At 38.8% G+C, this 17,021-nt stretch overlaps 1 protein-coding gene across 3 annotated transcripts in view; it reads left to right on the top strand.

Annotated features, from left to right (window-relative positions):
* LOC136883521 (sortilin-related receptor) overlaps positions 1-17,021 on the top strand; it is a 698,235-nt gene that overhangs the window by 420,524 nt on the left and 260,690 nt on the right. For all 3 annotated transcript variants that reach the window (XM_067155885.2, XM_067155884.2, XM_068229722.1), the window contains exon 20: positions 13,046-13,250. In XM_067155885.2, coding sequence (XP_067011986.2) covers positions 13,046-13,250 — 205 coding nt within the window. The remainder of the gene's footprint in view (positions 1-13,045; positions 13,251-17,021) is intronic.

The raw sequence follows: 17,021 nt of genomic DNA, 5'->3' as shown, positions 1-17,021 counted from the left end.
CTAGCCATGGGATCCCCAGCCTCCGGCATTTTAGCAGAAATATACTTAGATTTTTTAGAACATACAAAAATTGACAATAACACAACATTTAGCAATATACATCTTTGGTCCAGGTATATCGATGATGTATTTATTATTATGGACCAACGCACTACAGACGCAGCTACCACCTTAACGCACCTTAACACTATTGATACAGACATAAAATTTACACTGGAATCCGAAGCCAATAATACTATTAATTTTCTTGATCTCACTATCACCAGACTTCTATCTTCCTTCAAATATAATGTCTACAGAAAACCTACACATACTGCCACTACAATACAAGAAGACTCTATTCACCCCCTAAGCCATAAACGGGCCACTTATAATAGCTTAGTACATCGAGCATTTAATGTCCCAATGTCGAAATCAGACCTCAACAAAGAATTAAATACCATACGCAATATCGCAGCTCATAATGGATACAACAAGAATTTTATAGAAAATATAATCAGCAAATTCAGACATCGCCCAAAATCGAACCTAATTAAAGAAGCTACTAAATCGAAATCTTTTTCAACCTTTACCTACAACCGTAATATTTACAAAATTACAAATATATTTAAGAAACAGAAAACTAACATCTCCTTCAAAACTAATAACAGAAATTTAGATATCCTATACAATTCTAACTCAATCAATACCTCTAACCCTTCTGACAAATCAGGCGTTTACAGATTCCACTGTAACGACTGTCTCAGCACCTACCTTGGACAGACCGGTAGATCGTTCAAAATTAGATATACTGAACACGTAAATGCGATAAAATACAGAAAATTTTCCGCAATAGGCCAACATATACATGATTATAAACATAAATTTTATGGTATGAATAACGACATAGACATCATTGAAATAATAAATAAAGGCCCCATACTCGATTTCACCGAACAATTCTACATCTCACTCGATCAATACCATAACCCAAATTTTAACCTTAACGATCTCTCCGAAAAACCTACAATACTTTTTGACACTTTTATCAAAATAATGAACACTCTTAAAATACCAAAAAACCGATCCATCTTCAAAACAATACACAACACGCTTACATATTTCCCCTACCATCGCACGCGCCCACCTGATCACAGTCCCGCCTCTACCGCGTTGCCTCCTTCCCCTAACTCAGTAACTCCGCCCCTCCCTGCTCCCTTCTAGGCCTCGTCTCTCCTCAGCCTGTCAGTTCCACTACGTTCCGTCTACCATCAACTTGGCACCTGAGGTGAGTTTCTCATTCACCAATACTTCGCGAAATTTAACTCCCTTTCGTTTCTTAAATACGGTAACTTTATATCGCGTTTTATTTCTTATAGGTTCCGACTTGGATCAGGATCCCTTCTAATCAATTTATGTAATCACAACCTACAATATAAGGTCTACAAGCACCATTTCAGCCAGGACTTTTGTTACTTCTCAGCAAGATGATATACAACCACATGTCGACATGTATAATTGTTTAATAGGACTTGTTGATCATCTACATCAACAAGCAGTGACCCATTTAAATTGTTCATTTCTACTTATATTGATATTTTACATAATCATCTGCTCCTCAAGTCCAAGTTGTAGCCTCAGCTGAACTTTACCATATATTTTAAGTGGAACACCATTAACTAAATGTTTTATCAACTTTTAACTTGTCACACATGGCTATATGTCTCGAGTGTTAAAAATACCAAAATTAAGCCTACAAACATATTTACTACAACCTCAGCTGAACTGCATCACATATTTTAAGTGGAACACCATTTAACTAAATGTTTGAACACCTTTAACTTGTCAAACATAGCTATATGTCTTGAGTGCCAAAACTTCATAGATTTACACCTATAAACATACTCTGCTATAGCTATAATACAACAGCAGATTTTTAACACGTTATTTTAATTAGAAATTTTATAAGTGTACACCCTACAGGACTATGATTTTTCTTAAATCGTGATTTTTTACCTGGACATGTTCACACCTTTTTGTAGATAGATAATGTATAATTTTATATTCACTGTTATATCATACCTGAAGTATTGTAAGGTTTATTGTCCTCGATTAATTGTTCTTGGCTGATGACAGGGACACTGTCGAAACCGGTCCCGAGTGTATAAAAATGTGAAGGTTTAACTGTAATGTAAAACTGTCACATAATATAATGTATTGAAAAGGTGGAACCTATTGTACTTTTCTTTGATGTGAATTCTGCTTCAATACGGAACCTAAATATGAAGTTCTTAACTTTAAATAAAAATGTTTAGACGCAATCAATGATATTAAAAACAAATGCACGTGTGCACAAGAAAACAAACAGTAATGATCAGGTTAAGCAACATGATGGCTAAGAAAAGGATAGTGGAAAGCGTCTAGGACCATACTCAGGCGGTGAAAGGTATTGGCAGTGCGGAAGAAGCGAAATCGTGAAACAACCAATTTTCCTTCGTTCGCCAATCACAAATAGTCTTATTATAGCCAATGAGGGCCCAGCAAATAATGCTGACAAACTACCTTGTCTAGCATCGAGAAATTTGCAAACTGATACAACCACAAACTCCTGGAAGCATCCTACTCGTTCTGGCACGTGTGCCACCGTATGTCTCGCAAATATTTCATCTTACCTTTAAATGTTTTTAAGATTAATTTTTCACAATAATTTTTTTTTTTGCTAGGGGCTTTACGTCGCACCGACACAGATAGGTCTTATGGCGACGATGGGATAGGAAAGGCCTAGGAGTTGGAAGGAAGCGGCCATGGCCTTAATTAAGGTACAGCCCCAGCATTTGCCTGGTGTGTACATAATTTTGAAGTAGTGTCATAACCAAATAATTCTAGATATCTTTACGCACAGGAGACATAAAAACAAATAAATAAATGAACACACAAATATACAAGATGAACACATGAACATATAAAATTCCCAACAGTCTTCCAAGTTCAAATACGTACTTCACAATTGCTACAATTTACTGGATGTGCAGTACACAGATTGAATAACTGTAATACTTTTTGGTATTTAATGCCCATTCGGGCACAAAGTGAGCTCAAAAATTTTTGAAATAAGGACGATATCATTCATGGATTGCTATTGGCTTTGTTTTGGCATGGCACATTTTTATAACATCAAGGTTACATTGCTTTGCTTTTCTGTGCCGCACAGGCAGGACAGTTATTCTCGGCTTGCTCAAGGTCAAGTCTCTCCTCGAGTCTTGTCGGGAAGCACGCTTATTTCATCATAATTGAAGAAGTCATTGGACTAGGTCGTGACTGTAGTTCGTATTAAGTACTTCACTTCCTGTATCTTATTTCCATGTCATTTCATGTCCATTTCATGTCTAACATCATATCTCCCTCCTACTTTTACAATACTTTCTTATTCCATTTGCCATCTTCCTCTATCATTCTCTGCTCACCACTCCTGTACTAGAACCATGCCTGAAAAGCCTGTTTTTTCTTCCTACTGCTTTGTTTTCCTTACCACTTCACCATGGTACCTCCTATTGCTAGTCCTTCCACAGACTGTTTCTTCCTATACTCTGACTTTGATTCCTATTTTGATTCTCTTTCAGTTTCCATACTTTTATTTTCTTTCCTAATATTCAGTCCTTTGCAGTCGAGCCTATGTAAATGTAACGAACGGTCGTGCTGCGTGGTGTGTGCCGGGCGAGCGGAGCAAGAGTGGGGAGCCGATGGGGCGAGTAGTGTGACAAGGAAGATGATCGGTGTAGAACAATATAGGGCCGTCATAGGTAGATGGCAGAGAACAATGAAGAAGAATACGACCAGAAGCAAGGAAGCGAGTGTGGAACTGGGATTGAAGGGTGAGATGTTTAACGGTGGTCTCAGTGCTCTTGGTGATTGGGGGGGGGGGGGGGGGGGGGGGCTGGAAGTGAATCCAGGCCCTCGGAGCAGTGGAAATATAAATTGGGAGGACATAGAGGTGATAAAGAAAGTGGTAAATGAGGTAGTTGAGGAATTCTGCCCATTTGAGCACTTAAAGCAGATGATTCAAGAGCAAGTCAAGGAACACGAGAAGACGAGGCTGTGGATCCAGGAAAACTCGAATAAAGTTAAAGGAAGAGTGGAAAAAAGTGAGAGAGAAATAGTATTGCTAAGGGAGAAAATAAAAATTATGGAAGAGGAAGTAATGTATTTGAAGAAAGAAGCAGCAGCCCACAATCTAGAATGGAGGAAGAAAACCATATTTATGTACGGTCTACAAGACAAGAGAGAAGCAAAAATGGACATTATCTATAAGGTGGTAGATGTCATACAAAAAATAATGAAAATTAACTTTAGTGAGGTAGATATAGACAACGTTGCAAGGGTAGGCAAGATGAGGGGGGCGCAGACCTATAAAGGTAACGCTGCTATCATCACTAATCAGAAACGCCGGAAACTTGAAGAAGGAAAAAATATGGATTAAGGGGAAGAGAGGGGAATAAAAATTTTAAACTCGTGGAGAAACATAGGATTAAGGCAAGAATGCAGGGTCTGTGGGCTCATATTAAGGGTCAGTCACTGGTGGTGTCCAATGGTAAGTGGACCCCCAATTGGACGGTGCCGAAACTTCAGTCTTTGGAACAGTGTTTAAAACAGGTTGAAACGAGTTCCGGAGAAAACAGACATTATGAAAAGGCAAGTCCAGGAACCAGTGCGAACAAGGGAAACGGTGAGTTGAGTGATCTTAATGTGGAATTGAGTCGGGAAAAAAGAAAGAGAAGGCAACAAAGTTTCGATGAGTTTTGGTCTGACGGTAGGAAAAGGAAAATGTGGGCCAGAGAATTAGGTAGAAAATTAAGAGGAGAGTCTGGTGGGGAGGGCTGTTTAAGACCAACTGGGAGTGAATGTGTTGTGCAGAGTGAGAAAGTTAATAAGAGTGAGGAAGTCAATAAAAATAAGTTTTACTTAAAGAGAGAAGTAGGAACTTATGGGGGGAGATAGATAAAAGAAAAGGTGGTAAGTAACTAGGAGTCAAAAACTAAGTAAAGGTACAATAGAGTAAAATAATATATTATTATTGGTCCACCTTTTCAATACAAAATGAAAATTACATAGGGACTAGTTTCGACCTAGTAATAGGTCATCATCAGCCTGAAGTAAATTAAAGCGTAAATATCGAAGAAAACATAAACAATGTAAACACAAGTACAGTCTTTTTAAAGGTACATACCATGTGGGAAGTTGAGTAGAGATATATTAAAAATAATAACTCTTCCAATTGACGAAGCACTGAGCGGAAGTTATGTAAAGTTCGGTGCGCCGTATATTATAAAAGACCACTGTGCACTAAATGATGTAATAAAGAAGAATAGTAGGTTGAATGCTGGCTTCTTCTTAGCTGTTGTATATTAGAATTTTCATTTTGTATTGAAAAGGTGGACCAATAATAATATATTATTTTACTCTATTGTAATCACAGTTCAATACGGATCTATCATTATGAAACTTATTTCTTTTATTAAGTAAAGCTAGTAAGTGTTTTGTTTGTATTGCTGTTCTTGATGGTTCTGGATGCTTTGTAATGATGGGTGATATGTGTTGGTATAGTGAATTAATGGAGTAAGTTGTAATTGGTATGTAGTAATATGTGACTGTATACTGAATTTGAAGTGTAAATGAATAATTGTGGAGTTGGATGGAGTTTTTGCTAGGTAATGAAGTATGTGTTTGTATGGGGAAGTTAATGGTAAAATGTGTTTGGAGGTATGTGGAGTTGGAGTTAGGTATCTGTACAGTGAATTTGATGGTGATATGTGTTGGTATAATGAAATAATGGAGTAAGTTGTAAGTGGTATATAGTAAGATAATTTAGAGTTGATTGGGAATGTTAAGTGTGAGTGAATGATTGCAGAGTTGGATGGAGTTTTCGGTAGGTAATGAAGTGTGTTTATTTATTGCTGAAATGTGGAGCTGGAGAAGTGGTGGTATATGTAATGTGTTGAGAGGGATGAGAATTGAGAAGTGGTGTTTGTTTGTAAATTTTGGTTTGGTGGACGTGGTGGCAAATTTAATGTGGAGTATGGTTGAATATGATGAGCAGGAACAGATAAGTTGCAACGTGAGCAGAATACGTAATGGCAGAATGTAAGTGTAGCGAAGACGTTATGATGAGGTACACATACTCGGCTGGTGATGTAACGAAAGTCTGGACTCGGCAACCCTGAATGGGTCAAGTAGAAAATAGGCAAGAGGAATGGAATGTGCAAAGGTTTCCATGTCTAGTCAAGAGGGGCATGAAGGTCTTTGACATTCTTAATACCGTTTATTTTATTTCACCTTTATTATGTCTTTTAATTATGTTTTATTTAAACTGCACATTCTGGAAAGACAATAGAAATATTGAGGGGAGACATTTGATTATTCTTATTATTATTATTATTATTATTATTATTTTGTTCATTTCTGTTTATTGCCTGTATTATTTTTCTCTCTCTCTCTCTTTTTTTTTTCTGTAGAGTATGTGGAGTTTGAAAGAGTGAATTGTGGCATAGGCTGGACATGTTATTTTTTTTCATTTAACGGATCAAATGGGTATTTGTAACTGTAGATCTAGAGAAAAATAATAAAGTACCATGTATCATGTATATTCAGTCCTTATTCACTCTCAGGTTCATTACCAGATGGTCTGTGTCCAGTGTCTGCTGTACTTGAACCACAAGTTCCCAATCTTTCAAAAATCCAGTCACATTTTCCCTTCCTCCTTTTTGCTTCCCCATCCTTCTGCTCGCAGCACATTTGATTTTGGCTGCTCGAACTCTACTCGTGTATAGTTTTGATGTTGTCTGTGCATCTACTTCATATTTTGTCAAGTGTCCATTTTTTTCAATGGGTATATTACATTTCATGTTTTCAGCAGACTGAAAAAACTATAAGCTGTGTTATATCATATGTTAATATCGATAGGGAATTTCTTGGTTCCGCAGTATATCCCTAACACTCTGTTGTACTCTGACCTGACGACGATTGTCGCAAAACTTTCTGGCGTGAAACAAGCAAGAGGCCAAAGTAACTGCTGTAAAGTGTGGCATTTACTATCACCTGTCAGTGCATGACTGTAGTATTTAGACTGAATCCTCTAGAGTTCATTCTTCTGAATGCGTCCTTGTATAATCATCATGAATTCCTTACAGCGAGTTGGGTTCCTACGGTATTCCCTGCCTGTCGTAAGAGGCGACTATAAGAGGCCCCAGGGGCTCCGAACTTTGGAGAGTGGGTTGGCGACCACAGGACCCCCAGCTGATTCATGGCATTGCTTCTACTTACTTGTGGCAGCCTCCTCACTTTCATCTACCCTATCCGACCTCCCTTGGTCAACGGTATTAGGTTTGCGAGCCCTTCGTGGCCCTTGTCTTTCTTTGGCCGATATCTTCATTTTTCGAAGTGTCGGGTCCCTTCCATTCTTTTCTCTCCGATTAGTTTTACATAGAGGATGGTTGCCTAGTTGTACTTCCTCCACCACCACCACCTGAGTAAGATAGGATGTTTAAGAACGATGTGCCTCCATTTATTACGGTCTTAATATGCTTCTTTTCTCTCTAGGGCATCCCATGTTTCTCCTCTTCTCTTATCTGATCTAACCATCTTTTTCTATGGCCTCCAATTGGTCTTCTTCCTGCAACAATCTTTTCAAAATACCTTGGTGTCACCTGCATCTGCTTAACGTGTCCTAGTCACTTCAGCCTTGCAACACTTAGCCTTTCTTCCATGATCAGGTTGATCTGCAGGTCTCTTTGTATCTGATGATTCCTAAATCTGTCCTTCCTTATTTTCTGTACAGCTGATGTAAGGAACTTCATTTCAATTGACTTGCTTGTTTTTTTATGTATGACACCACTCTCCAGGCTATATATACATCATGATGGGCAGGAGATAAGTCATAGGAACATACAGGCCTGGAAGAGAGGAAAGAGACATGGAAATCTTTGAAAAAATAATAGATTATACTCATAAAAACAATAACAATGATATGGTAATAATTGGGGGAGATCTAAATTTGCCTGAAGTTGAATGGAAAGGAGCTGCAAGTGAAGCCCATGAACAGAAACTGGCAAATAAGTTAATTTGGGAGGGAGGATTTACACAAGTAGTACAAGAACCGACTCGTCTCAATAACTTACTAGATGTATTCTTGGTTAAACCATGGGAAATTGTTGATAAAACTGAGGTAATTGAAGGAATAGGAGACCATAAGGCTGTAATAATGGATGTAGGACTCATACCAAAAAGGCTTAATAAGAGGGTTACACAAGACAAGAAATTGTACAGAAAAACTAAACTTGATGAATTTGGGACTTACCTTAAATCACAATTCAGTTGTTGGATAAGTGAAGGGAGTAACGTGGGTACACTTTGGGCTAAATTTAAAGGAATTATTTGGGAAGGAGAGAAGAGATTTGTACCTGTTAAGAAGGGTAAAATGACCTCAGACCCTGTTTATTATACAAGGGAAATAAGAAAATTAAAAAGAAAATGTAGAATAGTAAACAGGAAAATCAAAGAGGGTAGGGAGAGTAGAGAAACTAGAAAACAGCTAATGAGGGAACTGAATAGAGTGAAAAAGGAAGCAAAAGAGAATTATATGAATGGCATACTTCAAGAGGGTAATGACCACAAAGGGAAATGGAAAAAGCTGTATTCATATATCAGGAATCAAAAAGGAAAAGGAGTCCAAATTCCTACAATGGTGGGAGAAGGGGGTGAACACTATTTAACAGATACTGAGAACGCAAACCTATTTAGTAGGGAATTTAGAGATTCAGTAGATGATTGTCAAGAGTTGGAAACCGAAACAGAAGATAGAGAGGGAGAGAGACAGAGGGAAACAAGAAGCTTCTCATTCACAAACGAAGATATTTTCAGAGAAATCCAACTGCTTCAGCAAGGAAAAGCTGCAGGAAGTGATCAAATTACTGGGGAGGTATTAAAGACAATGGGGTGGTACATAGTGCCTTATTTAAAATTTCTCTTTGACTATGTCATAAATAATAGTGTAATACCAAAGGAATGGAAGGAATCTATAATAATACCAATTTATAAAGGAAAGGGTGATAAAAGGAAACCAGAGAACTACAGACCAATCAGCCTGACCAGTATAGTTTGTAAAATTCTGGAGAGTTTAATATCGAAGTACATCAGAGGGATATGTGATGATAAAAATTGGTTCATGAGGAGCCAGTATGGATTTAGAAAGAAATTTTCTTGTGAGGCACAACTGGTGGGATTTCAGCAGGACATATCAGATCAGTTGGATTCAGGAGGCCAGTTAGATTGCATAGCCATAGACCTTTCCAAAGCCTTTGATAGAGTGGAACACGGAATATAATTAAAGAAATTGGAGAGAATAGGATTGGACGTAAGGGTTACACGTTGGATAAAAGCATTTCTAAATTCAAGGGTTCAGAATGTCAAAGTAGGAAATAATGTATCTCAGGAAGATAAAGTTTGGAAGGGAATTGCACAGGGTAGTATAATCGGTCCGTTACTTTTCTTAATATACGCAAATGATTTAGGGAACAATATAACATCAAAAATAAGATTGTATTCAGATGATATAATTGTTTATAGAGAAATAAACAACATTGAGGATTGTTCAGAATTACAAAGGGACCTTGAAAGTATCCAACAATGGGTTGAAGAAAATAATATGAAGGTTAATGGACGCAAATCAACTGTTACAACTTTTACAAACAGGAGCTTTAAAACTGAATTTGAATATACTTTGGATGAGGTAGTTATCCCAAAAGATGGCAAGTGCAAATACTTAGGTGTGAGATTTGAAAGTAATTTGCACTGGAAGGGTCATATTGATGACATTGTTGGGAAAGCATACAGATCATTACATGTCATAATGAGGCTACTTAACCCGCGGTTACTCGCATGGTGAGCGCGGCGCTCACCTTCGTACTATATTGCTTCTTGTTGGAATGTTACAAGACCTCCAACTTTGAAACTCCCTGTACCTTTCTAACAGATTGTTATGAAGGGGATGTGCCAGTCACTTGCATTATCTTTGAAAACAAATACCCGCAATTCATTATTAGGCACGGTAGTGTATGTTTGGTGAGCGGTGCGCTCAGTAGCGAGTAACTGTGCTACTTACATTTCGCGCCTTGTAATACGTCAGGGTTTGTTTCATGCTTGTGTTTAATGTGAAATCTTTATACTGTGACTGTTGTTAGACGATATATACAACTTACAATGCCATCCACTAATCAGATACTTTCGTGGTTGGCTGAAACGGAGGAAAAAGTGCTCTTGAACAACGAAACTGAAAGTAATGAAACAGACGAGGTTTACGAAACTGATCATAACTGTGTTTCAGAGTGTCTGCAAGTTTTGGGAAGGAGAGGAAATTTCGTTTATTGAATTCTGTGAGATCAGTTTAAATGGCTTGTTTTACGGCCAGATGCCCTTCCTGACGCCAACCTTAGTTGAGGAGCTAATAAAGATGAAATAAATTATGGTGAATGAAGTTGGCTAAATAGGTGGAAGGAATCGGCTGTAGTTTATGAATAGAATCTGCCCCGGCATTTGCCTGGACGCGTTGACAGAAAACTATTCTCAGAACAGCTAGCGGTGGGGATCGAACTCGCGCGTCTCCCAAATGTAGAGCTGCCTCCATAGCCATTCCACTCGGCCGTGTTCCTAAATAAATAACTATCTCAAATTGACATAATAAAAATACCCCCAACTTTATATGGGCATATTATAGCCTTTAAACGTAAAGGTGAGCGCTCCGCTCACTAGCGAGTAACGACGCACGTAAAGACCTAGCGAGTAATGCCGGGTTAAAGGATGCAACAAAGAATTAAAAGAAAAAAGTTACTTAAGTATGGTTCGTCCATTATTGGAATATGCAAACAGTGTTTGGGATCCTCACCAAGAACACCTAATAAAATAAATAGATAGTGTGCAGAGGAAAGCAGCAAGATTTGTAACAGGGGATTTCAGGAGAAAGAGTAGTGTATCAGAAATGTTAAAGGAACTTGGGTGGGAAACTTTAAGGAAGAGAAGGGAGAAAACTAGACTTACAGGATTATATAGAGCCTATACAGGAGAAGCAGCATGGGGAGATATCCGTGAGAGGCTTCAGTTGGAAAATAATTATATCGGCAGGACTGACCACAAATATAAAATTAGAAGGAATTTTAGCAGAAGCGATTGGGGTAAATTTTCATTCATTGGGAAGGGTGTGAAGGAGAGGAACAGTTTACCAGGGGTAGTGTTTGATCCTTTTTCAAAATCTGTACAGATATTCAAGAAGAGAATAAACAGCAACAGAGAAAATAAATGAAGTGTTAGAGGGCATTCGACCGGTGCAGGTTATTGTAAATAAAAAAAATGTGTGTGTGAATAAATTAATTCCATCCCCTGGTCTAAGGAGTTTGGACAGCCAAAGTAGGGGACTGCCTGTAGGGGTGAATACAGTTGGGACTTCGAGGGCCCTGGGACCGCTACGGTAGCTGTGAAGGCCCTTCAGGAACTCTGAAAAGTGGTGGCAAAAGGGGCTCTGGTTAAGACGCAGCAGGTCGTTATGCTACTTAGGATTCAGAACGGGTAAAAAAAAATTAGTAAATAAATAAATGCAAAGTAAATATTAATGTTATACCAGTTTTATAGTATAATTTGAAGCAATTCCACATACTGTATATCAGTTGACTATATTTGTAAGTAGTACAGGAGATATTATAATTAGAATTTTGTAAACAATATAAATTTATTAAGGATGAGCTGTGTGTTTAATAGAAAACATTGTTAGCGTAAATTGTATAATATTGTATTATAGGAAAAATTTTCTTCTCTTGTTAATTTAATATTTAGTGCTTGACAATAATGTACTTTAGTGTACCATTTGCCACCGAGGTAGACACCTCATTTGCAAATAAAGAGATTTTGATTTGTTTTGAAGTCTTAAACAGCCCTCTGAGGAACTCCCTTATTCCATACTTGATGGAAGAACTTGGATCAATTTTGCACCCTGTTCACCACTTTGTTTTTGGCACTTCCGTCATTTGATATTGTACTTCCTGAGATATTTAAAGATATTCTAACATTCAATCTTTTCTCTCTAATTCTCCAAATATGAATCTTTTTCTTCTTCATGTGCCATGTCCTCGCAGAACGTTGGCGATCAGTAACATGATCTGTTGTTTGTTCATAGCACCACTGGCTCAAGTTGCCGAGCCATGATGTCCTACTTCTCCCCGGACCACGTTTTCCATTAATTTTCCCTTGGAGTATTACTTGCAGAAGGTGGTATTTACAGTTCCGCCAAATTTCAATACACACCTAAAAACTTGCTCCAGTGTTTAGTACATCGTTCAGAGAGTGTGCACCAAGACAAGCAATATAGGTATTTTTCATTCATATTTAGATGTCCGACTCGTTGGCTGAATGGTCAGCGTACGGGTCTTCGGTTCAGAGGGTCCCGGGTTCGATTCCCGGCCGGGTCGGGGATTTTAACTTTCATTGGTTAATTCCAATGGCCCGGGGGCTGAGTGTTTGTGCTGTCCCCAACACCCGTGCAACTCGCACACCACACATAACACTATCCTCCACCACAATAACACGCAGTTACCTATCCTCATCGCAGGGTCTGCCTTACAAGGGCTGCACTCGGCTAGAAATAGCCACACGAAATTAAATTTAATTCATATTTAGATTAATATAGACACAATATATATTGATGTTTTCACCCCCTAATAAGCTAAAAATTATAGTTTCTAAAATAGATTTTTACATACGAATGAAAGAACGCAGAAGCGGTGGCTCCACCCTACATCCTTCACACTTGCTTTCTTTCCAGTCTCACTTTCCCAAGTATATGAAACTTCTTGGTTTTCTGTTTAGTTCAGTCTTCTCCATTGCTACTATTTTACTCTTCTCTATGCTTGATCTCATTCTATCACTTGTTCTTGTGCCTCCCCATATTAGAATGTTCCTGAAAAATGTTGGGTAACACGTTGCTCAGTGTTTCTGTGAGGTTTATAGGATTGTGAATTTGATGTTTCAGAACACTTGTAATGGCTGGATGTTCCTGTGCAACAACAAGAAGTGTGTGCCCTACTGGTGGAAGTGCGACGGAGTGGACGACTGCGGGGACAGCTCGGATGAGTACGGCTGCGATCCCGATGGCGTAGTCAACACTACAGCTGTACCGCTTCCAACGCAGCCTACCAGTTCCGGGTGCGACAGACATCAGTTCCAGTGCGGCACAGGTATCTTTGTTTGTGTGTTTGTTCCGGATAAGCTTGAAAACTACTGGACCGATTGAGCTGAAATTTGGGGCGGATATAGCGTGAAATCCTGAGTCACACTATATTTCACTGTTTTGAATTAGCGGGAGAATTTACAAGTGTTTGCCCGAAATTTGGGTAATTTTTGCCTTTCATCAAGTACAATGACGAGGAAACGGTTGGCCCTGTCGAAAAATGAAGTGCGCTCTGTGTCCTTGAAATCAAAACTTCTTTAAGAAACATTATGCATTTTCTTCGGATCTCCATGACGGTTTTCAGGAAAATTTAACTCTTCACCAGGTTCAGTAGAATACTTAATTCGCCCTGACTTTGCTGTTAATAAGCTACTCATTTCACACGTAAACAGGGGTCAGTTATAACTTGTTTAGGGTGTATATATTGTGAGGAGTTTAGGTATTAAGTCTGCAAATTGTTTGGTGCAATGTTTGGTTGAAACATGTACAGCAATTTTAATTAATATACACAGTACTGCCGTAAGTTCTATCAGTGAAATGTATGTAGAAGCGGCGCGATGCTGTATGTCATCGTCCACAAGGTCACCTTCATGACTCCGCCAGTAACTGGCATGCAGTGTGCCCACAGCAGGCAGCAGTTGGGCGTGTATGTGAATCGTATCGCAGTTTTGTCATTATAATAATAGTACCGTACATAAATACATGATCTCTCTCTCTGTTGGTGATACATTTGTGGTTTGGACAGAAGGTCCTGGGAACTTCATCTGTTTCTAAACCACCTAAATCAGCAACATCCTTCAATTAAATTCACTATGGAGATGGAGTCGGACAGATACCTTCCTTTCATGGATGTTCTAGTAAGAAAGAAACCGGACAGCTCCTTAGGACATACCATCTATCGTAAGCCTACCCACACGAATCGCTATCTTCATGCAGATTCTCATCACCATCCAGCACAAAAACAAGGCGTACTTACGACACACACCAAGAGGGCAATACGAATTTGCGAGCTATCAAATATCCGGGTGGGAATGGACACGCTCAAAGTCATGTTCAAGGGTAATGGTTACAGTGATGTACAGATTTCTAGAGCCCTACATCCTAGAGAAATGACAAAGCAAAGCTCACAGCAGGAAGAAGTTAAGGGAACTGCCTGCCTTATATTCACAACACCACAGATCGAATTGCCAAACTCCTCCGCAAATGCAATATAAAAACCATGTTTGGCACCATCACTAAAATTGCTCACAATCTAAGTAAACCAAGGACAAATATTGTCTCCACTTTTACATCCTGGGGTATACAAAATTCCCTGTACTTGCGGCAAGGTATACATTGGCCAGACATGCCGGTCCATTGGTACTCGTATCAAGGAACATGAACAAAATATTCGTCTCAAGCAGCCAGACAAATCAGCAATAGATGAGCACGCTCTATCGTCAGGTCATGATGTCATGTTCCAAGATGCTCGAGCTCTTACCCGCACTAGACACTACAGGTCCACGATTATACAGGAAGCTGTGGACACTGTAGGATGCTAATTAGTTTATTAATAATATCACCTATTCAGTACATTAAAATTTTTAACAATTAGGAATTTGTCATTATTACCATAAGAATGTGAGACATGTTTCACCTTTCATAGAAGGCATCGTCAGTCACTGTACCTCCTCAAGGTTAAATCAGGTACCTGATTTATATTTAAACTAGCTGATGTACCCATGCTTTGCTACGGGATTCTCAGAAAGACTGACTTTGTGACTTTCCTAACGGAAGTCAACATAGACCATTACAGAAACGTCAGTAGGAAAGTAGCAATTAAAAGCAAGTTATCATATAAAATACAAAATACTCAATCAAATGAGAAACCGCACATTTTCTCACTTTTAACAAATAGTACTACGGTGCCGATCTAACAGTCCAAAGTTCCAGAACTGGAATGGCCAGGCTGCAGACAGCCGTAAACACTGATCTGCCATTATTCCGTTTAATATTCACACTGCTCATTCCGATCAGTGCCTCAGAGTGGGGATTGAATAGCTCGAATCCTGTGATGAACCAGTGTGTTACGTACCAGTAGTATCAGAAAATGTATGAACCAGAGGAATGGCATGCTAAAGAAGAAAATTATCTAACTCCCCAGCTACTTCCCGCCAATATTCAAGCAGACTGTTACACTTTGTATGACCGGGCGAGTTGGCCATGTGGTTAGGGGCACGCAGCTATGAGCTTGCATCCTGGAGATAGTGGATTCAAACCCCACTGTCGGCAGCCCTGAAGATGGCAATCCGTGGTTTCCCATTTTCACACCAGGAAAATGCTGGGGTTGTACCTTAATTAAGGCCAAGGCCGCTTCCTTCACACTCCTAGCCCTTTCCTATCTCATCGTCGCCATAAGGCCTATCTGTGTTGGTGCGACGCATGGCAAATTTAAAAAAAATACTTGGTATGCAGCAGTAATCCCATCTATTGGCAACAGAAGACACAAAGCACATCACAAAAAACAAACAATGGTCAATTTAAGATACTCCAAGTTTCCTTTTACGCGAGTAAAATTCACCATTTGCTTATTGAAAGCCAAATTCTCGAACCTCGGACTTCAACCAGATATTTTTTTCAGTTCACGACTATGCTCCTAAATGGGGACTCATTTGGTATCTGTCAGAGTAGTGGAATGTTTTTCCTAGCATTCCAAACAATGTAATATTTGAATTCTGAAACCAAACCACTGTTGCTACACACTGTGTTGTTACCTTGTCACAACTGGTGATCATCAGCCAACGGCAGAAATATAGTTATACGCATTGGTGCGGGACATTTGTATTCTATTTCCTTAGACTGCTCTCATGTAAATATGTTAACATAAAGCTTTGTAATTACATTTTCTAACATTTCAAATAGTATAGTGTCAGAATTTCAAGTCGGTCCTCTGCTGATGGACGCTGTTATATGCCTTGCTCCTACTGTAAATATGTTAATATTAATTCTTAGTAATTACAATTGAAATATAAATCAGGTACCTGATTTAACCTTGAGGTTGTACAGTGACTGATGATGTCTTCTATGAAAGGCAAAACATGTCTCACATTCTTATGGTAATAATGACAAATTCCTAATTGTTAAAACTTTTAATGTATTGAATAGGTGATATTATTAATAAACTAATTAGCATCCTACAGTATAGTATCTTCAGTACGGATCCATAATGATATTTATCACTTGCAAGCTGTGGAAATACGTAGAAATCCTAACAATTTCAACAGGGACACTGGCTATCAATTAAGTAATACCTGGTTGCCAGCCATTAAAGATTTACGTAGGTGGTTCCCATCCCTGTCCCTTTGCTATTGTTATTTCGTTTCGGTGTTTTCCAAATTCTTACGTTCCTCGTCACCAAATGTTTCATTCCAGACTTCTGTCAACGTCATACTTTCATATGTGTGTACACCTGTCATATTATGTGACTCTCTCTCAGACTGATTCTGGTGGTTCCGTCAGCTTCTGCTTCGAATGGTAGCGCTATACGAATGAATGTATCACTCTCACGTCTAAATTCACACCTTATTCCTGGAGGAGTCTTCCTTGTGAACAGTCGAGATTTTCTTCTAAAGAATGTAAAGAATTTCACCTTATTTTCTTGACACGGCCTCTGTCATGTCTGTAAGTACGGGCTGTGAAAGCAACAATGCTAACAATATAAAAGACCATCTATCTACAGACACATACAAATGGAAGTCTGTTTTGAGAATAAATGTGAATTAATGCGGCACTTCGAGGC

The sequence above is a fragment of the Anabrus simplex genome, chromosome 11 (genome assembly GCF_040414725.1).
Source record: "Anabrus simplex isolate iqAnaSimp1 chromosome 11, ASM4041472v1, whole genome shotgun sequence".
Taxonomy (NCBI): Eukaryota; Metazoa; Arthropoda; class Insecta; order Orthoptera; family Tettigoniidae; genus Anabrus; species Anabrus simplex.
Note: the sequence above shows the minus strand (reverse complement) of the source record. Positions and strands in the feature narration are given on the sequence as shown.